The sequence below is a fragment of the Pollachius pollachius genome, assembly GCF_949987615.1.
Source record: "Pollachius pollachius genome assembly, chromosome: 15".
NCBI classification, from domain to species: Eukaryota; Metazoa; Chordata; class Actinopteri; order Gadiformes; family Gadidae; genus Pollachius; species Pollachius pollachius.
Window position 1 is genome coordinate 7,993,412 of NC_136948.1, and position 23,046 is coordinate 8,016,457.

The window sequence follows — 23,046 nt, forward strand, 5'->3', positions numbered from 1 at the left end:
CTTATCGACTGCTGATAACTTTTGATACTGTAGATACCTTGTGTTCGGGCGAGTGCAAGTCATTGTGATGTTTTGTTTGTGTCCTATTTTCTTATTAGCTGTGTGAAATGATGACACGCACACATTCCTTTTGTGAGCGGGTCATCCTCATAACGATCGCAAACTGAAGCACACACAATGACACGCACACAGCAGTTAACGTATCTATGTAGTTGTGGAGCCACTGAGTCATGTAAGCGTTTCAGCTGACGTGCGCGGATAGCCGAGTGTTTGAACAGCTGTATGGAGTGGCTTTAAATAGCGAGCCGGTGTTTGTCCTCACGGCTAACGGCTATCTGGTAAAGGGACCACATACTGGAGGAGGAGAAAATCTGTTTCTCTTCAGCTGGCTTCATAAGACATGTTTAAACGGAAGAGAAATGACTCCTCATCCTCATCGTCAATCCGCTTATCCGGGGTTGGGTCGCGGGGGGAGATATGATTCAGTTTTTTCTTTATTTTAAACGTTTTTTTATGGTTTGTTGGAATTTGTGTTCTGTCTTTTTTATTTATGTGATTGGTTGCTTCTTTCAGGAATGTAATGTATAGGGATGAGGCATATTGTTGAACTCCCAGCCAGGATTGCACCATGTTCGACCCCCCCATGTCTGCAGCTTAATTGTTTTCTGAAACTATATTGTTCACTGGTGCTTGCCCAGGCCACTGTGAAACAATACAAAATGTTATCTCAATGAATCAGGTCCTTCTCTGGTTAAAAAATGTGCGATAAATAGATGTGACTTACAGCAATTCCCCAAAGCTCCTCCCCCCACCCCCAGCTAGTGAGTGGGAATGATGTCCTCTAGTCCGACATCCGTCAGAGACGTGCTTGTGAATTATTCTTTCTGTCTCTCTCTATCTTACGCTCTCTTTCTGTTACACATGTGTTGATGTTAAAACTCCAGGGTTATAAATGACAGTGACGTGGTACAATCTATTAGCTCAGGAGTCACACCGTTGTGTGCATTGGTCTCTGCCTACCGAGCTATATCAAGGCCGTTTCCCACAGTTAAGGCTTGGCGTGCAACCTAGTAGGATCCACATTTTTTTTTATGATACGCAGCATCATTGGCATTTGCAATACACAAAGGCTGTTCGTCAAATACCTGAACAATCGTTATGATTGGAGGAGATTGTTTTTGCAAACATACAGTCCCCTTTACAGAGCGGGTTACGGTACAAATTAATGTTCCAAGAATAGTGATGTGATTGATTATTATTGGCACATTAATCAGAGAGCCTTTTTAATGGAGTACTACTTAAGGCATACCTATGTATAATAATGAGACGAAACCTTGATACTACAGGTTGGTTTGTGGAATTTGGACTAACGTACTGAAGTTCCACTTCACCTTGCTCATCTCGTTAAATGTGCTCATGCACATGATCGGGAACTATCCCGTATAACTGTACAAAGACAACATATTGAGTATCGACAGTGGCAGTAACGCCTGACCGACTGCTGTTGCTTTGATACAAAGTTACCACCTACGCCATATTTTGAGCAAGGAAAGTCTACTTATGCCTGACAAACACTAGATGACCGTTAAGTGTGTGGAAGGCAACTGGTTTTCCAAAGCAGCACACCACACACTAACCGTTTCCATTTCCAAACAACATAGTTCTGGTTATTAAATCGGAAGCTCTCACAAATTGCTCAAATTGTCTTGAGGGCAAACAAATAGGCGGACGTCCTCTAATCTGGAACGACTAAATAACTATGGACGAAGTAATGTCGACAGCGTGAAAATGTACTGTACGTGTTGTAGCGTCAGTTGGACTCTATTTCACAAACCATCACACTTTACTTTTGCAGCAATGGCATTTGTTTTGATTACCGGTCAGTGTGGCTCCAAATTGGCCATTGTCATTCCCACGTGACAATCAATACACTGTGTTCTCTCTCAAAGTCCCTCTCGTTACTGAAGAAAGTAGTCTAATTCGGATCGCTTTTAACTAACTTTATTTGTTAAAGTATTTCGGTATGGTAACTATGAAGCAAAAGGAGGGGAATTGTATGGACACGCGTGTGAGCGACAAACAGCAGGCCTCTGTACCTAACTCCCTAGAATGGACTGCCGGATGTTTCTGATTTCGTTGGCTCCAGGCCCTGCTTTAATACCAAGTAGGCGTGTCCTATGTGTCGTATTGGCTCCGCCCTCCTCACCTGTCTAAAGGTGCTGCCATCTGTGGCTATATATAGTAATTACAGCTTATGTGTTTGATCCTACTTCCTATTGGCTATGTATGGTAGCCCATGTGCTTAAAACACTACAGGATAGCTGATTGTAATATTTAACATGTTTAAGATTTGCGATTGGTAAAAAAAACACTTGTACCCCGCAGCACCACAAATTAAATTGGTAGAACCATCAACAGATCTGGGTTTTGTTGATCAGAGTCGGGAGGGGGAAATCGGGCAACAAATTGGCTAGTTATCCTGTAGTGTGTACCGGCCATAACTCACTGTGCCCATGTACATTAAAAGGAACAGACCCATATTTAGAATATTTTAGAAGATGGGATCTCTGTGCTGTAAGACTTTTTACGAGTATACATCAAAGCAACAGTCAATAGCCTATTGCCATACCCCCGCTCTTCTGATTGGGATACAGAACATAGAAACAGTCCAGGGTTTGTTCCAACGCGGCACAGCGTTCCTTTCCCCGTCGCTAGAGTTTCTCCAGAACCACTGGCTCCAATTCTACGGGGTGCTGATGGGTTTTAAACAGAGCATCTAAGGACCCTGCGAACCCCCTCTCACACCCCCAGCTGCAGTGTTCAGGGTCCAATCCAGTCACCTCCTCCCCAGCCTCCAGGCCTTACATCAGGACTAGTGGGACTTTGAGATCCGCTCTGTCTGTTGGAGAGTCCACATTTAGGTCATGAAGAGAGGTGTGTGTGTGTGTGTGTGTGTGTGTGTGTGTGTGTGTGTGTGTGTGTGTGTGTGTGTGTGTGTGTGTGTGTGGTCATAGTCTTCTTCACCATCAATGTTTAATTAGGCATTCCATTGCAACTAAAACATTATATAATCAAAATAATCAATGTCATACCCCTTTCCATGTTTATCGTCTTCTTTGAGTCATCGGAGAAGTGTAGAGGAGTACGACAGAGTCTATGCTTATATAATATTATATTCTACTGATCCTAACAATTAAGGCACAGTCCAACATGAATAAGGTGCCCATTGGGCTGATGTGCCTTTGTTTGACAAACTTAATACTAGGAGACACTGAAGTTAGTGGTGTTACCAATTCCCAACTCATGTCTTTCTTAACCTCTTTCCCCCCACGGGAAAAACGTAAACTCAATTGAATAAAATAAACACATTAACACCTAGTTGAAAAAACCAAAAGATACACCGAAGCCCAAGTGAAGTGGCGTGCGTGCTCAACCATCTTCACGGGCCACCTCTTATACACTCACTAGTAATGGCAGCAGAACACAATTCATCCCCTCCCTCTCCCCTCATCACTGTCCTGCCAACTTGACCCAGCTCTTTCCTGTTTGCCTGATACTGTTGCTGTTGTCTTACCAGTGGGCTGTGTGTGGGCGTGAGAGGAAACTGAGCGAGTAAGTAAGGAAGCGGGGTAGGATGGCAGGGTTAGATAGTTACAGCCTCCAAATAGCAAGACTCCATATCTAGACCAATGAGCTTTTTTTAGGGAGAGAAGGGTAGGGGGGGGGGGATGTTACCCTGGAAACCACTCTGCCGCAGCCTAGAGAGACCCACTTCCTCTGCTCTGTTTACTGGAAGTATTCATTCTAGTGGGGGGCACCGTCAAAGAAGACTCGCTGGGAGAGTTGGATTGCATAACACAGGATATACGAGGGGGGTACATAGTTAGGTTAGAGCGGCTGGGAGTTATAAGAGGGTACAGTCAAGGGTTACGGACAAAACACAGGGATTCAGGCTGATCAGTATTTGGCTATTTTAGCTTGTTTAGTGTGCCATATACAAGTAGCTAAAAAACAACTGCAGCGCTCTATTTAAAGTGTTGTTTTTTGACGAAGGTCATGTAGGGCCAAGCCCCAACCTCAAAAACGTTGTGCTGGCCCTGTTCTGGCCCCTCTGCTACCCCTGTTCTAAGCATCTGCTGACCCTGTTCTGGCCCTCTGCTAGCATTTGGTTGTCCCTCTTCTGGCCCTGTTCTGGCCTTATGCTGCCCATGTTCTAAGCATCTGCTGGCCCTGTTCTGGCCCTCTGCTAGCACTTGGCTGGCCCTCTTCTGACCCTCTGCTGGCCCTATGCTGGCCCTCTGCTGCCTCTGTTTTAAACATCTGTTGGCCCTGTTCTGGCCCTCTGCTAGCACTTGGTTGTCCCTCTGCAGGCCTTCTGCTGGCCCTCTGCTGGCCCTGTTCTAAGCATCTGCTGGTCCTGTTCTGGCCCTCTGCTGGCCCTGTTCTGGCCCTATGCGGAGCCTCTGCTGTGCCACACTGGCCCTGTTGTGGCTCGCCTGTCAACTCTTCTTTTATCTATTCTCCTCTCTCATTTTGTTTTGGCATCTCCTTTCTTTCCCTCTCTTTTGGTTCTTTGACAAAACCAAAACAAAAATATAAGGCTCGCTGTTCTCTGTATTGCTATTTGAAAACCCAAGAAGAGAAACAGTTCTTAGAAATTGTTGTTGTTCTTGGAAAGACCTGGCCAGAGGCACAATAACCAACCATGAACTCAAACTCGGAAGGATATACTTTGTGTGTTAAGCATTGTACCAGAAAGTTGTTAGAAAGAAGTACGTAAGTATGGATTTTTAACAAGAAATGTGATTTGTTGTTGATGTTATGCGAGTAATGCAAAGGCATTCTATTTTTTATTCTTTTTTTTATACATATTTTATGTCAAATATTAATTTGAGATTTTATTTTTGTTATTTGTTTAATTGGCTTCTCCGTTCCTAAGGCGTTCTTCTGCTGAAATGCCACATGGCTGTACTTTTTCCAGACACAACTCAAAGCAAGTGAAAAAAAAAACACATGAAAAAGGAAAGACACGAGTGCACACAGGAACTGACAAAACCAAACATTAAGGAACGCCGGTTTTCCCTTTCTTGGAAAAAGTAATAAATGCAGGAAAAGCGTCAGGCCTCTCCACCTTCTTGTAGCTAACGATGCCCCACCCACACACAAACACAAACACACACACAAACACACGCACACTTGTCAGTGTCAGTTATGTATTCACTTAACACACTGGCAGTGACCTACTCCATGGAGCTGTGGACAAGTCCCCCTATTAACCATTGTTTATAACTCTATTGCACACTCCAAGGTAATGTCAAGTGCAAGACTAGAAAGGGAGAATATTTCTCTCTGTGTCTCTCTTTATAAGAGAACAGAATGTACTGGAAGCATCGACAAGGCAGGAAGAGTGGCTAGAGCCCTAATGATATAGTGTATGATTGTGAACTTGCTGTGTGTGTGTGTTTGGGTGAGTGCATGAGCAGCAGGGAAAAAAGAACACCGACCTCTTCAGCACTTCCAAAACCCATTGGTATTGTTGGCCCCGAGACTAGACTATATCTACTCTATCTCTTTCTGTGACTCACTTCTCTCCTCCTGTCACTTGGAGGACTTTTAGGTTGCAGGATAGGCTAGTGGTTAGCCTATCCTGCCGAAAGGATCTGTGTTCAAACCTCAATGTTGTCCACCTGTAGGCTTCTTGAGTCAGAGTCCTAACCCTACCTCCTTCTCTCACTCTCGCTCCCGCTCACTCCTATTATCCACTTACTCCTGTTGTTGGCACGTCTGGTTAACTCCTCCGCCCAAGGAACCTCTGGTTCTCCAGCTCCACAGTCACGACATTCTCATCTGGGAGCGCAGCACCTCCTCAAACCTCCAGCACTCGCTGTTCGATCTCTATCCTGCATCCCTAGTGGAAGGCCTCTCAAACTACGGAACCCGAGGTCCAGGGAAGACCTGTCCAGATTAGAATAAGCAGAAGGTGGCATGCGATGCATGCTTATTATTTAATAATTTTACACAAAGTAGTTTGACTTGGCTGTTGATTTTCATCAGGGGGATTGCTCATCGGGTGAATCTTTTCTTAGAAGAGTCTTGGCAGAAAATCTGTCTGCTAAGTGCAGTAATCAAGTAACAAGCACGCTGATTGACAATGCAATGTCGGTTTTGTCTCGTTGAATCGTACTCAGTACAAACAGCAGGTTTAACACAAAGAGTAAAATAAAGTTTGCTCTTTGCCCAGACATCCAGACAGAGGTTTTGGCGGTGTTCTGGTTGCTCTGTAATTGTTTCAGCAAGGCGTTTTGGCCCTTCCTTCTTCCATGTTTTTCCATACTTGACACAGTGAAGAACACGGGTTGAGTTCAAAACACCTCCACACCTCCTCCACAGCCTCTCTCTAGTCTCTCGTTCCTTATCGTCCCGCCCTCATTTCTTCCTCAAACCTGTTCTTGCCCAAACAGCCATACACACCTTTTGATTGTGTGCCACGCATGCACGCATCCTGTAATTGCAGTCACTAGTCCGGGACGCTCGGCATGGTGTGTTTGTGTGTGTGTGGGTTTCACTGGAGAATCCTGGGATGGAAGAGTGGAAGAAAAGCAGAGAAAGGGAAAAAGTTTGGCTCTCGTATTTCCCACTTTTTGTCTTCTGTCATACTGTTTTTGGTCCACTTCTTCTCTCGGACCTAATTTTCATTACTTACAATAATCATGCCCGCCTTGATTTCTCACAACCCCCCTTTCTCCTTCTCTCTCCTTCCTTATCCATCCTCAACCAACGTCTCTTCTCCTCTTCCACCAACTCCATTTATCCTCCACCTCTCCCGCCTACACCAACTACACCTCACCCTGAACTCCTTCTCCTTCTCCCTCCTCCACCTCCTCTTCCCCTCCTCCCACCACCCCACTTCTCCCAGCCCTGGCATGCCATCTGAAGGTAGCTCACGAGGCCCCTGGCTCTGGCCTAAGGGGAACCAGGTATGTTGATGGCCTCGGCCAAGCACCGGCCCTTGCCAGAGTCACCTTTAGAACGCCCTAGGAGCATGCGTGTATGACAAAGAATGGAGAGAGCGAGAGAGAGTGGGGGAGGTAGCAAGGGCCGTGGAGAGAGAGGGACGGCATGAAAACGATGGGATCAATGGAACGAGGGAGTGAATTAAATAGAGAGAGAGAGAGAGAGAGAGAGAGAGGGGCGTGACTAGGGATCGAGAGGGTGAGGGAGGGACCGAACCAGAGCGCATAGAATATATCTGGCATAGTAAGAAAGCAAACAAACTAGAGAGTGAGAATGAGAGAGGGTGTAGCTGTACCCAACCAGCAGCATAGACGCCAAGTTGCCAACCAGGACATGAGGCCCCACCTGTGTTGCATTTGGAGAGCTATTAAGAAGTTAGCAAGTTAAACCTGTTGCTATAGTATGTCATGATCCTATCAGGAATCCAAGAAACAGTTTAGGTCAATTCCAACAACATGCGTAGATATATGGACGGACGGACGGACGAACGGACGGACATTGTTTCGAGGCCTCTGGACGTTGATTGTTCAGGGCAGGTTGGATAGTTTTGATTGCAAACACAACTCAATTTTATGGGAGGTGAGAGAGAAGTTGACCCTATTCTTCATTAAACAAGGCACAGTTGGATCCACCGATGTCAGACAAAAACGGTTCATTGACTAAGGTGTTTCTGCTTTAAATGTGGACAGCTTAGTCCTAAGCAGTGGTCCCTTTCAACAACACCCATTTAAAAAAACAACAACTTTAAGTTGTCTTTTGACTCTTCGTTGCTCTCTTTGAGACGTCTTGCTTTATTTTGCCTACATCATGTACTCTCTCAACACTTCCAAACCACCAGACCTCATAAAAGTGGAAAATAATTAAAACTCTGGGGCCAAATGCTTTGATTCGACATTGTGCTGTTTTCGTATGTAAAATAATCATTGCCATATTGCCTCTTAAAGCTTATTGCCTTGGTCCGTGTTCAACAAGTCTTTGAATGTATTGCGGGTTAGCCAGTTGAGGATTCGGCACCAAATGAAAAGACATTGAATGAAGCTTCACTGGAAGTAACCCAAAATAACAAGTTGGGGCTGTACATTGAAGCATGTTCTTGTATACCAGTGAGATGAAAAGTTTCTACAAACAAGGTGCCAGTTGAGTAAATTACTTTCTATCCAAGAGCCCTTTTTGATATTTTTTAGAGGCCAAAAAACGTTACTTCATATATATATATATATATATATATATGAAGTCAAGTTCATGATCAAGATCAAGATATATTGTTTCACTTTCTTATGACAAATCGTCAGTCGCTTTGGTTTAAAAGCATCAGATAAGTTTGAAGCCATCAATTAATTAAACATGATTGTGTCTCTGATGACTGGAGTACTGCGGATGAGGACCACAGAGGAGATTATCCGATGGGAGTGTTGGTTGAGAAGAGAGCGACTGCAGTGTGCAAAGGCTGCCCCTCTCTCAGGGGACAATGAGAGCTGCTAGTTGCAGACGTCATGCCCCCATCCCCTTCGGTCAATACCTCTTAACGGTCAGTGGGGGAATAGGGGGTCGGACAGGAACATAAACATGGGGCCAGGAATTGATCCAGAACCTGAATCATGCATGAGGTGAAGGTGCTTAGCAGTCTGACTGCTAAGCACTTTTTTTGAATGCCTAATGATCTCCGTTCTCATGCTACAGAAATCCTGTTTCCTCTACGGGCGGTGAACATATAGTATTCAGCATATAGGTTTCTTGCCGAGCATATGTTCTCTTTGAGGCTGTCGGGACACTTACTTACCTGTGGTGGTGGCCCTGTTTATAAGGACAGTCCAAAAGGAAATGTAACAGCGTTTATCGCAATAAGCATTGCATGCCCTCCACCTGGTTGACGATGAATAGTGTTGTGATCGGGGGGCCCCTGTGACGTCGTGGTTGCCATGGGGACAGCTGCTTTGTGTGTGTATCGAGAGGGAGGGAGCCGTGTGTCATTGAGATTCGCTGATGTCAGCAAGTCTGGACAGGCCCCGTTAGTATCAATAGCTTGATATAAAATCCTTTACACACAAACACAATTGTATGCGCGCGCGCACACACACACGCACACAGCACAACCCCCCTTCTCTCTGTGTGTCCTACAGAAAGTGAAGGTGAAACACAATGATTTGAATAACAAAATAGAAAGAAGAAGACATTATGTTGAGGTTTTGTTGAGGTTTGCATGCACGCAGTGCTATGTGGCTTCACAAAACGAGTGAAAGATTATTTAAACCAAATTTTTCGTTGTATCATTCCAATTAACCTAAAATCTTAAATGCATTGCTACTTCATATCATGCTTTTGGACTCACTGAATCTTCAAAAAAATCATCAAAAAATACTACCAACAATGTGGTTTGTTATTGAATAGAAATTAAGATGCAATCCAATAAATTCATGATGGAAGCGGTATTATTCAGAGGGAATAGCCTACTCAAAGACCTGCACCAAATTTTATAATCTAGCTGCTAGCTAGCTTTAGCTAGAGCTAAATGAATGCACAATATACTATGAAGGTACCTGGTGCTGCTTCATAGATGTCCTGGGTTCAACAACCAAACTGCTGTCTTTCTGTGTTAAAAGCTACATGTTTTCTCTCTTCTGTCTGGCTTCCCCTTCACTCTAAAGCCAGAATTGTGCATCTGATTCTAAGTGAGCCTATGCTTGGGAGAATAAGGGCAAGCCTTTTTTTGACTTGACCGTTGTTTGAGACATAGTTGACCCCAGTTAATGGGGATGACAATCAACATCGTCTTGTTGATTTCTATTTATTTGGTAACGTCATTTGCTGTTGACTTGCTTCCGGTCGTACAGTACTTTACTTTTACTTGCCATGTATGAGAGATAGTGAGAGAGGGCGAGTGTGTGTGTTCCTTTAAGTTTGTACAGTATTTGTGTCAATCTTGCCATATCTTAACCCACGCTAATTGCTTGTGTCATGGTAATCAAGCATAACTGTGACACCATCTGTTCAATGCTCTCTCTCTCTTCCTCTGTCTCTTTTTCTTTCTCTCTCTTCCTCTCCTCATCATTCTTGTGTGCTATCTTGTACTCACTCCTGCTCTAGAGTGACTTTGACACGACTTGCTAACCGGTTGTTCTTCTCTTCTTCCTGCAGATGATGGTTTCCCCTACTCAAAACCCAACTGTTGTCCCGTGACGCTACAAGAAGACAACACAAAGACAGAAAGGCCCCCATTGTGAAGAACCAACATCTCCCTTCCTTCATCCATTCTTCTGGACTTGAGTGGAGTACTAACCAGGACACCAGGGATTGTTGCTGCTACTACCAACACAAATGTTGGCTTTCCAAAACCTTGTCAAATAACTTTGATCAGAAATCAAGACCACGCATCGACAACTCTGTACCCACCATGTCTGAGCACAAGGACATGACAAACCGCCACCTGCGGCATAAGCTGCAGAGCCTCGGGCGACGGCTGGACGAGTTGGAGGAGGCCACCAACAAGCTGCAGAAGTCTGAGGACGAGCTGGTCGAGCTGCAGGTTAGTACTTTGATGTCTGGTGGGCGGGAGTAGCTCAGGAGGCAGAGCGGGCTGGCTGGTAACCGCCAGGTTGCCTTTGGATAGAAGCTCTGTATAAATTTAGTCCGGTCAGGGCCAAACACCGAGAACAACCGACTGGATATTGTTTTAGATAATGTAATTTTTTTCTTAAAAGTTTGAAAACATAGTGCACCTGTGCATTCTGGCCAGTCGATGTGCAAATCTATAAGTGCGGATGTGTATCTTCTCTTCCAGAAATTGAGATTGATGTTTATAAAGACCTTTGTGGATAGTTATGATAAGATGCTACGTATTTAAAATCAAATAATCGCTCCCCCTTTACCATAGGACAAGATCATACAGGCGGAAGGCAGCAACTCCTCACTGCTGGACGATGCGGAGGCTCTGAGAAAGAGGCTCCTGAAGATCCAAGGGAAGGACGAGGAGGTCCGCAAGTGCGAGGACCTCTGCCGCACAGTCCGGGAGAAACTGGAGGAGGAGGAGAGCCTCACCCAGCAGCTGAAGGCTGAGATCGAACGTCTGCAGCGGCGGATGGCTGAACTGGAGAAGCTGGAGGAAGCGTTCGGAAAAAGCAAGTCAGACTGTAGCCAGCTGTGCCTCAGCCTCAACGAGGAGAAGAACCTCACCAAGAAGCTCTCGTCTGAGTTGGACACCCTCAAGGCCCGGTTGAAGGAGATGGAGACGTCTGAGGTGAGGCTGGACAAGGCGGAGCAGGCCTTAGCCGCCGAGTTGGACAAACTTAAAGGCTTCACCCAGACATTTGTGAGCGAGCGCAAAAGGCTACTGGAGAGCCAGAGGGACAACGAGAAGACCATTCTGAAGCTGACGGAAAAAGTGGAACATCAGAGGAAACCGGGAGACCCCGGACTCGGGGACTTCAGGAAGTCGTGCATCGAGGACGAATTCTCCGTGGGCCTTTTCAACAGCCGGCTGAACCAACGCAAACGAAGCCTGGACTACCTGAAGTCCTCAGAGGACAACGTCGGCCTACGGAATGAGAAGAACAGCGGCCTAGAAGGTCAGAGGGAGGAGGACAACAAGGTGAAAGAGCTGAGCCAGGAGGTGGAGAGGTTAAAGAGCCGCCTTAAACAACTGGAGATCGTCGAGGCGGACCTTAAGAACTCAGAGTCCAAGAACGGGGAGCTCCAGGAGAGGTTCCAGGTGGAGCGCACCAGAGCGCGACAACTGGGCGAGCAGGTGGAACAGCTCCAGACGCAGCTCTGCGCTAACGGGGACACGGACAATAATGGCCGTAGCCAATGCAACAGGAGCCCCAACCCGTGCCCCAAAACCCCTGCCAAAGTCCACGAGAACGGCAAGGCTGAGAACGAGGAGATCAACGTCAAGGGGGGCTTCAGGCAGGAGAAGCCAAAGTACAGGAGCGCCGCCTCGGAGCCCGGCTCCCCTAAAGCCAAGAACCGGGAGCTGTCTCCTCAGCACAGGAGGGAGACCCGGCTGCGGAGCAGAGAGCCGAGCCATCCGGACGAGAGCTCGACCAATGCTGGAAGGAGAGCCGTCAGTCCCGCGCACAAAACCAGGAGGACGCCCAAGACCCCGACGACCACCACCTCTGATAACGGCGTGAGAGAAACCGGAAGGGCAATGGCTGAGAGGGCAAGGGAAGGGGCTTCGCGCGGCGCCTCCGGAAGCACGTCCTCCGGTGAAGGCAAGAAGGCTTCGGTCTTAAGCCGCTACCCCCCAGCAGCGAATGATCAGAAGCACTGGAAGAGCGCCAAGAAGGACACCGAGGTAGAGAGCAAGAAGAGCAAACCGGAGACGCTGTCCAAGTTGTACAGCGGCAGCGACAGCGAGTCAAACCACTCTGACGGCAAAGCCAACAGCGTCTCCTCCCAGGACAAGGACTCTATCTTTCCGTCCGATCAGGATCTGAACGCGGTCAAGGAGTCCGTCACTGTCCCCCTCTTGGCGTCGAAGGCCAACGGATCCTACACCGCTTACAGGTCCCATGTCACGCCACTGTTGCCCGGCGACCAGGGGTCAGAAGGGGGCCACTCCTCCTCCGCCTCCGAGACGGAATCCACCGGGTCGAGGCGGTCCGATCCCGACCGGGTGTCCGAGGCGTCCACCGTGACCACGGGGAGCACTAGGACCGCCACCCCCAGGTACCCCCGGTACTCGGAGGGCTCCTCCACCAGGAGCTCCTTCGACGAGGAGCTCCACAGCCGAGCGCCCCTGGCCGACGGGGGTCTCCCCGAGCCCCCGCACACCCCGTCGGGCATCGACATCCGCCGGACGTGCAGCCCGCGGGAGGCGCTGAGGTCCAAGGCCGTCATCAAGCCGGCCATCGTCGAGAGCGACAGGAAGGAGGTGATGATGTCAGAGGCGTTGGCCACCAACGGGAAACCCAAGATCTCGACCAAGCCTGTGGCGACCGCCGCCGCTGGTAAGATGACCAGCAGCATCACCATCTACCCCAGCGACCCCGGCTCTTCCAGGACCAGCAGTCGCAGCAGCAGTGTGTCCAGTGAGCCCATGTCTGGCAGGGAGCGACACACCTCGACTAGTAACATCCTCATAGGTATGTCACAACGCCGTCTCTTAACTGTGCATTCAACTCTGGACCTTGAACAGTGAGCATTGCAAATAATTATAAAAAAAAATGAATTAGGCTAAAACCGAGATTGAACTTAAAGCAGATTTCTTATGAATGAATAATATAATTATTAAAAACTTGATTAAAGATCCAATTTATTTGAATCACTATCAGGCCCCAGCATGGAGCACCGCGGCAGCATCTCCATACCGTACGAAATCTCCATCCCCAAGAGTGACATCCCGCTAAGCACCTGCCTGGACTACGACGACTACGGCCCAGAAGACCTGCTCCCTTCCAGGTCCGGCCCCTACGACACCTCCAGGCTGGACACCACCTCCAGGCTGGACACCACCTCCACGAGCCGCCTCCTCTCCCACCGCAGCGCCTTCAGCCTCCTGTCCCCGGAAGGCCCAAGCACCACCACCACCGCCACCGCCAACTCCACCCCGGCGGACTTCAGCTACGACTCCGAGTCGGGCTTCGAGGGCAGAACCCCCACCGCCGTCGCCCCCCTCAGCAGCTGGAGGAGTCAGACGTACGGCCTGCCCCTGCAGGACGACAACCTGCAGGACCTGAGGCACGTGACGGTGAGGAGTACCTCGAGGAACCGGCTAGGCGTCAGCCCCAGCCCTGCGTCCACTGACCCCTGCGTTCGGGGGAAGACGAGTCCCCTGGGGCCCGGTGATTTGGGCGGCGGCGGCGGCGGCTCGGACGAGGACGCGGCTACGTGGAAGGCCTACAGGGCCCACAGCGTCCTGGACGCAGAGGAGACGGGGAACGGCAGGATGGGCGCCGGCGCTGGTGGGGCGGCACACAAGGGAGCCAAGGGGTCACCTGCTGATGTGAGACACGGCATATTTGAGTTTTAAAACACGACGCGTTTATTCAGCATTTCCCTTCCGAAGAAATACCTTTGTAACTGAGAACTTTGAAATTTCCCCTTTAGAAAGTTACACAAAATGAATATAATAAAACGAAAATAATGTATCCAGCTGTTTGATTTATATAAAATATCAACAACACATAAAAGAAAAAGATTGTTTGACCCAAAAAACAGAAATCGCAAACAAAATTTGATTAATTGCACAGCCCTATTAATGGACCATAGATGGTATAAAAACAGCGGCAAATGCTACACATTTTGACCTAGTAAATCTATGGTTACAACACTTTTTAACTATTTCACAGGTGTATATGCGAAAGATTAACCATGCCCCCGGCACCAGAGAGGTCCAGGATCCTGGAGCCCGCCGGCTCAAGAGCTCCACGTCCCCCTCCTTAGAGGTGGCCGGGCTGGGTAGAGCCATCGCACACGAGCCTCTCAGCTCCCAGACCTGGGGCCGGTCGTTCACACAACCCGGGGTAAGTGGACAACAACTGAGAGGGAGGATTTTGGAACTTTAATCACATTGATGCATGTAAATAGTGAACATTGTTTTTTGCTTGATCAAAGTCATTTTGAACACTTCTGTCAAATACAGAGCTGAGCTTTATCTTATCGCTCTATATGCCCTGGCGAGGGGGAAATGGATGCACTGATGAGTCTGATGTTATCCATCTTCTCACACATCCTTTCTGCTAAATGCACACATGGGTACTTCATGTTTAAATACAGTGTTTGCTGCTGTCTGAGCATATGCTTCACAGCATTCAGTCACTTCCTGAACAAATTGATGAACCTCCTCCTATGTTGGGACTATCCCATGTGGTGCTTGGGCAGTTAAGTACATCGTTTTTTTTTAATCAAACCAAAGCTTAACAGACTGATCCCTGCTTCCATGGAAGAATCGTTCCGTAATCAGCGCAGTGTCTGCCTCTCTGAGTGATGGGTTAATGAACATGTCTGGCTCTGCATTAGAACAAAGAGCAGTGTTTTGCAACGTACTGATGAATGTTTTTTTAAAAGGCCTGCACTCGAAAAGGAATTAGCCAAAGCAGTCATCAGGAGCTGGAAGCTGTACATTTTGAGTACAGGAAAGAGGAAAAAAATAAAAATAAAGAGGCAGAAATATCTCCATAATTGAAGGAATTATCATTCCCAATCTGCCAACAATTGAGCATGGGAAGATTAGTGGAGTCTGGAAAGAGCACAGTCACAGTGCTTTCGCTACTGGTGTGTCCACTTTGCCGGAGCTTGGCCCCAGCTTGTGTTTTTTTCCCCCTGCTCGCCAGACCCTGAGACTTGCAGCTTAGCACAGCAGTTCTGTAAGTTCCTCTCCCGCTGCCCTGCTAAGCACAAAGAGAGAAACAGGGTGGGACTCTGAAGGAAAAAAAAAAAAAGAAGAAAATATGTGGGAGGCTGGAAATGAAAAAAGACCTTAACAGGGAGAAAAGGTTAGGGAAACCTCAAAGAGAAGAAAATAGCTCTCTTGTATTTTAGAATGCCAGCACATTAGCCGTCTAGGTCCAGAGCCAGGCTGCGTTGCTTTTCCACACACACACACACACACACACACACACACACACACACACACACACACACACACACACACACACACACACACACACACACACACACACACACACACACACACACACACACACACACACACACACACAATCAGATGGACATTGTGCTCCATCTAACTTCGGCTTCGTTGCATTTTTTTTTTTTCGACTAGGTGTTATTTATGTGTTTCTATGTGTTTCTTTTATTCAATTTAGTTTGTATTTTTCCCGTGGGGGGAAAGAGGTCAAGAAAGACATGAGTTGGGAATTGGCAACACCACTAACTTCGATGTCTCCTAGTATTAAGTTTGTCAAACAAAAGCACATTAGCCCAGTGGGCGGCTTATTCATGTTGGGTTAGTGCCTAAATAGTTAGGATCAGTATAATATAAGCATATATAAGCATGGACTCTGTCGTACTCAGCATTGACTGGAAAGATTGTTTCATGTTTTTATCTCATGTTTATCACATTAAATGTGTGGTTAGGGATTGACATTAGCGACCTTCTCCAACGACTCCAAGAAGATGATTTCAGGGCCAGGGGGTATGACAATGATTATTTTCATTATATAATGTTTTAGTTGCTATGCAATGCCTGATTAGACATTGAAAGTGAGGCAGACTATGACCGGTATGTACAGAGGCTGTTCTTTCTAGTGTTACGTTGATATTTCGTCTGCCCCAGACATCCGTCACTGTAGTCTTGCGAGAAGACTTCTTGAGGTAAAACATTTATTGGTACAATTTAGAACAAAAACACAAAATGTCCTCCTTTCACCCAGCCACTAGCCAGACTCCTAAGCAAAGCCAAAGCTCTGTCCTGTTGTTTCTTTCCCTGTGCGGTCATGCTTGTGGTGTCCTGGCTTTTTTTAAAAGCAGCGCCTGTTGTGATATAGTCATTTAAAGCCACAGAGAGGTCACAATGTGTAGGCAAGAGGCGGCGTTATTGGGATCAGCTGTTTTCTACAACAAAGCCATGTAGGGCTGCATGGTCAGCCACTAGTAGGCTGGCTCTGGTGCTCTGTCAGGTTCTCACTGCACAGCCCCCCTAGACTCTGCACAGCCCCCTGTCCCCCCCCTCCTCCTACTTGCTGTATGTTGTATGTCCTGGCACTTAATGTAGGCACTTATTGTATGTCGTGTTTAGTTATAGAACTTAGTTATGTAGCTTCTTATCCTAGCTATCTTTGTGTACGGGGAATGGGTTAACCTAGCGATTGTTAGTGCTTTGCACTTGGTTCTATAAACGTCCTTACTGTTCCGACAGCGATATATTTGTTCACTTTCTTATGACAAATGTACTTATTGTAAATCGCTTTGGATAAAAGCGTCTGCTAAATGCCCTAAATGTGAATGGTCTATGCTATTAAGTGACATTTAATGAGGTTGCAACATTCAGCACACTCAAATCAACGTGGTAATGACAATCAGGCATCAAATCAAACGACGGATACCGGGATACTGGCCCTTGGTCTAGAGCTTGGGCCTCATATCGTAAACAAGGCCACCAATTGTAAAAATAACATGGGAGGGAACATGCCCCCCCCCCCCCCCCCCCCCAAATCACTGTTGCTACGCATGCACACAAACACTCACGTTATTGCCACAGAATGTTGACCTTCAAACCACTGGGGTTCTGTAACTTTACCTTGTGATTTTCGACCTTCGGATTGTCTTTCTTTCATTTCACTTTCATTAGCCTTCGCCTGGTCTCTCCCACCCCGTCCTGCCAACATTCAGTTTGTCATTGCTGCTCTGATGGAAGAGCAGGGATTTTTTTGTTCTGGATGGGTCAAGTAAAGGTCTGTGGTCATGTTAATGTTTGGTGCACACCCCATGCTTTCAAAGCCCTTAAACGGAGTTTTGGAAAAGCTGTAGTTTCCAAGACTGAGAACTACAGCCAAAGGAATTGACCTTGTTGTAAATTGCAATTTACAACAAGAGAGTAACTGTATTGTTCCAATATGTATGCAGGACTGACTGTAAGACTGTGAATCCGTCGTGCTTTCTTTTCTATTAAGTAATTGTGTATTGTCGCTAATCTTTAGTTGCCTTTGTGAGCAGCTGGACACCTTAATTATCCCCATGGGGATAAATAAAGTATATATCTACCTATATATGGTTATATTTATCATATTCTTAGGTTTGATCATTGTCTCATTTTCCTATATCAGCTAGTTATACTGTTGGCATCGTAATTAAATGGATACCTGATAGTTTACCTAATAGATGCAGAGAGGCCTAAACTCAAGCATGTGAAGATCCACTCACAGAAATAGGCCTCACTGTCCATCTATCCCCCTACCCCACCTCCATCTCGTCCATACTTCACCACCCCCTCTCCCCTGGTGCTCCTAAATAACGATAGACTATGGGGGTTTTACGAAATCATCACTTGGCCCGCGGCCCAGGTTCCAGTCTTCAAGAGCTCTACCATCTGTTAGCAGATGAACTGGTGCCCCGACTTCACTACTCCTTCACTTCCACTCTGTCAATCTGTCGTTGGCTCTCGCTGACATCCGGGGGTCTCCAGGCTTGATTACCGGGAACATCGCCGCTGTGGTGCAGCTGAAAAATACTGTTCCTCCACAAACCTCAGAGACTCGGGGAACTAGCCGCTCCATCGAACAGACATAATAATCAAAGTACGCTTCAGTGAAAAGAGTTCCACTACAGAAATCGTTGCTTAAAAAAAAGAAAAAAAAAAAAGTCTTCCTCCAAACCTCATCTTGGAACCCGGTTCTGAAATCTGGTGGTTTTGCGATTTTAATATATTTCAGTGGCTTGAATCGCAATGTCTTACATAAGTAAGAGTAACTGTTATTAGGCTTTGTTTTTGGTTACAGAAGCGTGTGGAAATAACAATGTGATTATGGCAGGGCAAAGGTTGCGAGCACTGATTTTTCGTTATTAAACCGAAGTAAGGGGGTCGATAAGAGAGAAATGTAGCTAGATGCAATCGGCCATGTGAACTGACCATTATACCCGTTCTTCTCGATTGACATTGGTCAGGCTTTGATTGATCCTTGATATGCAAGTGAGCATTATTTGATTTGATAGCTTCAGAATGGCCTGTCATCACTGATCTTTGTCCCTGTCAATACACCCTGTCAATTCCTGTGTTTAAAAACAAGCTATCCATCCAGGTCCAGTCCAGAGAGTCCAAAAAATTCGATCTTTCTTAAAATGTATATATATATATTTTACATATGCTTTGCACTACCAAGTGTTCTTTTTTTTTTTTTTTTACAAAAGTTGGCGAATACAGCTCAGTGAATGCAAGCAATAACATCAGGCTAGCCTGAAATCAAATTCCCCCAGAAAGGCCCCCCATCAGTCAATAGTCATTTAGGAGACGACAACACCCAATTCCTTCGAGAACCATAAAGCTGCTCAAGATAAAATTAAAGCTTATTGTTCCTAATGCAATAATGATCTGGTATCTGTTATACCAGATCATTTAGATTGATGGCTGAATAACAGATTTTTAATGTAATTCCATTCAGCCTTTATGGGGTAGTGAAGCACACTTTAGTATCAACTGAAAGGTAATGGTTCCCCCCCCCTAACCCCCTCGGTATCACAGACCATGTCAGGGCACGAAGGATATTGTCCAAAAGCCACACAAAGTCCATTGTGAATATCACTGGCAGGTCTGGCTACGTGCTTTATGCAGCGGTCTCTTCTCACCTCCCGGCGTTGTACAGAACAGCATTGTAGTGTTTCCTTCCCTGCGCTGCTGTCGGAAAAAAAACCTCAAGCTCAACATGAATGGGCTGTGAACTTATGTTTGGCCCAGACCCGCGGAGCCGGTCCGGACGACGAACGGGAACCCAAAACATCCTCTTCTCTTTTTCTTTCTTTTTTTTTCCTCTCCGTCTGGTCGAAATAAAAACTCTGGCGGCAGCAAGGTGAAGCTATGGGCTTAACGCTGTGGTTTGGTTTTTTACTGTTTAGCCTGACGTAACCCTGACAGAGTAGGAAGTGCAAGGAAGAACGTAACAAGGTGAAATAACAGCCGGAGCAGGCAGGGCAGTCGGAGGGTGTCTAGGAGGAGGTTGTGAGCAGCAAGCGACTCACACAAATGACCCGCGAGCAATGTGACTGGAGAACAGGAGTGTGTGTGATGGATGGGCATTGAGTCATTTCTGCCTGGCCATGTGAATGGCTCTGAAAGAGAAGTGAAGAATGGCAATGAAATGTGTTTCAAAGGCATAATTTATCACTTTGAATGTCCTGAGAAAAATCCTCTGCATTACAATAACATAACATTACGACATCACGTTGCGATACTGATTCAAAACCACTTGTTCTAGAACAATAATATGCCAGCCGGTACACAAACGGACACTAAGGAACGGATTGGCCGAGCTCAGCATCGCTTAGAATCAACCTCAGCATTAAAGTCCTGCCTGCCTATTCCACAGACTAAATACAGCCCGCAGCCGTGGTAGCTTACCGTACAAGGACAAATCTCCGTGCCATTTCCTCCCCTGAAGCAGGAAGTGACACAATCGACCACACCCACTTGGCATCATAACCGTGCTGACTGGATTTCCTGTCTGTTGCCCTGCGAGATCGAGTCAGGCCGTCCAGCAGTGCTCCATTAAAGGCAATTAGCAAGAATGCGTTCTTAAGCCGACATCAGAAGCCAAGTCCTACCCACCAACTGTCACTAATTATGGTGCGTTTTAAGAAGCTGAAATTACAGGAGTGGAGAGTGCTGCTTCTGTGTGTTTTTAAGAACTGCTTCGTCATCGAACTCTCCCTCCCCCGAGCACTCGTGGGGTCATTGAGGTTATTCGAGGGGACGCACTGATGTAGTCTTCCCTCCCTACGATAGTTACTTGGGGAATTTTGTTTTGCAACTTTGACGACCTACCAAATTATATGTCTCTCAGCTTAGGGTATGTTTGGGTTTTTTCGGAGTTGGGGAAATTTCCCTCTGGCAAAGACCCACATGGCATTGATCTTCGTTTGTCACACACCAGTTCACATGAACAGCATGTTTCTAATATCCAAATAATAGACGGCAGGATCAAACAAAGCCCTGTGCTAACAGGGCAAATTGCTCTTATGTTAAACAACAGAATATGGGGGGAATAGTAATGTGAAACATTTTCTATGACAACGCTTTTCGCTTTCAGACTCAGCGACGTGTGAACCCCATATTACTGATACAGTTTGGTACAATATATTTTAGAGCACCATCTTGTACTTCTTTACCAAAAATTTGAGGGGAACCAAGCAACCACTTGTTGTTGTTCTCTTTGCAATGGGGGAAAAAGTACTGAGATGGCATCTGTGAATGTGCATGGCATCGTGTGAAGCCCTCTTGTGCATCATCAAGACCTCATTCCTTCTCTTCTCTAGACTGCTGAGCACACAGACCCCAGAGTCAATACCATGTGCTTTTTTCCTTTGCCTCCTTAATTTCCACACACATGAGATATAATAATTGTCAGGGTTTTTGTTATAACATTGTGTGTATTAGGGCTGCTTGATTATGGAAAAAAATCATAATCACGATTATTTTGGTCAATATTGAAATCACCATTATTCAAACGATTATTTTTGAGTTGAAAACATTATGCAATTTTTCAGCATTTCTCTCCAAAAAAAACACTTTAACTGAGAACTTTCCAGGTTCCCCTTAAGGAAACGTTCAAATAGAAAATCTACAGATCGAAATCGCAATCAAAATTAGATTAATCACACAGCCCTAGTGTGCACAATGTGCGTTACTAAGCTCTGCCAAAGAAAGATGTGTTGAAGTGTGCCTCCAGACACCATAACACACACACTTACACTCCCACTGAGACCTCATTTATATTCTCTCCTCTAGCCTGCAGAGCGCCCAGACCCCATCCCGGACCCCCGGCTCAGCCCGGCCTCCTGGAGACGCCCCACGCCCCCCAGCGCTGACTCCCTCCGCCTGGCCTCCTACGACCGGGGCCACAAGACGGTGGGGGTCTCCCCCAGGGAGCCGTGGTCCAGCAGGGGCCAGGGGTCATCAGACCAGGGGGAGGGGAGGAGCGGGCCGGGGGGCCGTCCCTGGGGCCGGGAGCGGCAGGCGGACCGCCACTAGAGCAGCGGCGCTGGATGGGACGTTCCACCGGGGAGACTCGGTAGGAAGACTTCCTGTCTGTCGTGCTCTCTTTCGGTCTTCCTTCCTGTTTCGGTCTCTCATCCTGGGAAACAGAAAAATATGTGTTGTTTTTTTTTGTATTTATTCACATCGTTTATTTCATTCTTCTGTCTTTCTTCTGTCTTTGTAAACTTGTTCTCATTTGAGTTTTGACTTTGATTTTAAGCACGGCTTCATGAGCAAATCTTCTTTGTGCACTTCATAAACATCAGTTCTTTGTTACTTTGTGTGTGTGTGTGTGTGTGTGTGGGGGGGGTGTTTCTTAAGCACAGCTTCATCAGCAAACTAACATCCCCTCAGATCTCTAATTAAAGGAAAGTTATTTTAAGGAGAACTTCGGTAATTTAAGTGAAATCCCTCATCCCTTTTTCTAGATATAACTTGTCGACACTCGCTTAAGTACGTCAAGTAAGGTGGTGACAGAACGCACATGCTCTGCTGAAGTTCCCATTAGCAACACGCTTGGCCCTGGGTTAATCCGTTTCCTAAATAAATCTCCACCAAAAAACCATCAATGCCTTTTTGTACCTCAGCATTGCGATGCATGACGAAGATTTGTGCGGACACTTTCAAACCGTACCGTCGTTGTGTTCCTTTTCTCATTTTTTCCATACAGCACTCAATCTCAACCGCTCCAGGAAGGCCCCTGGGGGTCCCCAACAAACCCTCCTGGCTGCCTCCTCCTCCTCCTCCACCACCACCACCACCACCACCACCACCACCACCACGACAGGCCTGCACTCACCGCATCTGCTGCTGCTGCTGCTGCAAGGAATATAGAACCGAAACACACAGAGCAGCTGCAGCGAGAGCCGTAGGATCCTTCATAGGACCAGAGACTGCCGACGCTGACCCCTGACCCCGGAGCGTACGCATGTACTCAGTCGCTACCGGAATCACCCCCGCCCGCCCACTCCCCGACTTAACCCCCCCCTCTCCCCCCCTTCCTTTTCCTTGCCGGAAACCTCTGTGACTCCCGTGGGGGACGTAAAGGCACACGGCGTGTTCAGTGGCTGTGTGTGGAGTGTGTTTCCGTGGGGTTGAAAGGAGGGAGGAGGGGTGTAGGAGGAGGGCCGGGGGCATAGCCTGGCCTAGCCTTCAACCAGCCTATGTGTCCGTCTTCCGCTTCCCTCTGTTGGATGTATTACATGTATAACCGCCGCCGCCGCTACTGCTAACTGCTGCTGCGATCTGACAAGGGAGAGGCTGTGGCTGAGCCCGGGGGGCTGATGATGATGATGATGGTGAGGGGGTTGAGAGGAAGAAGGGGGCCTTCGGAAGGGGGGGGGGGGAGACCAGCGGCCAGTGACCTTGATGGATTTTTATAGCGTTTC

General features: G+C 47.0%; 1 protein-coding gene across 1 annotated transcript in view; it reads left to right on the plus strand.

Annotated features, from left to right (window-relative positions):
- luzp1 (leucine zipper protein 1) overlaps positions 1–22,951 on the plus strand; it is a 39,322-nt gene extending 16,371 nt beyond the window's left edge. Inside the window, exons 3-8 of the mRNA XM_079751824.1 lie at positions 10,150–10,537; positions 10,886–13,097; positions 13,287–13,957; positions 14,304–14,477; positions 21,410–21,692; positions 22,329–22,951. Coding sequence (XP_079607950.1) covers positions 10,406–10,537; positions 10,886–13,097; positions 13,287–13,957; positions 14,304–14,477; positions 21,410–21,652 — 3,432 coding nt within the window. The 5' untranslated portion in view covers positions 10,150–10,405 and the 3' untranslated portion in view covers positions 21,653–21,692; positions 22,329–22,951. The remainder of the gene's footprint in view (positions 1–10,149; positions 10,538–10,885; positions 13,098–13,286; positions 13,958–14,303; positions 14,478–21,409; positions 21,693–22,328) is intronic.
- The last annotated feature ends 95 nt before the right edge of the window (positions 22,952–23,046 follow it).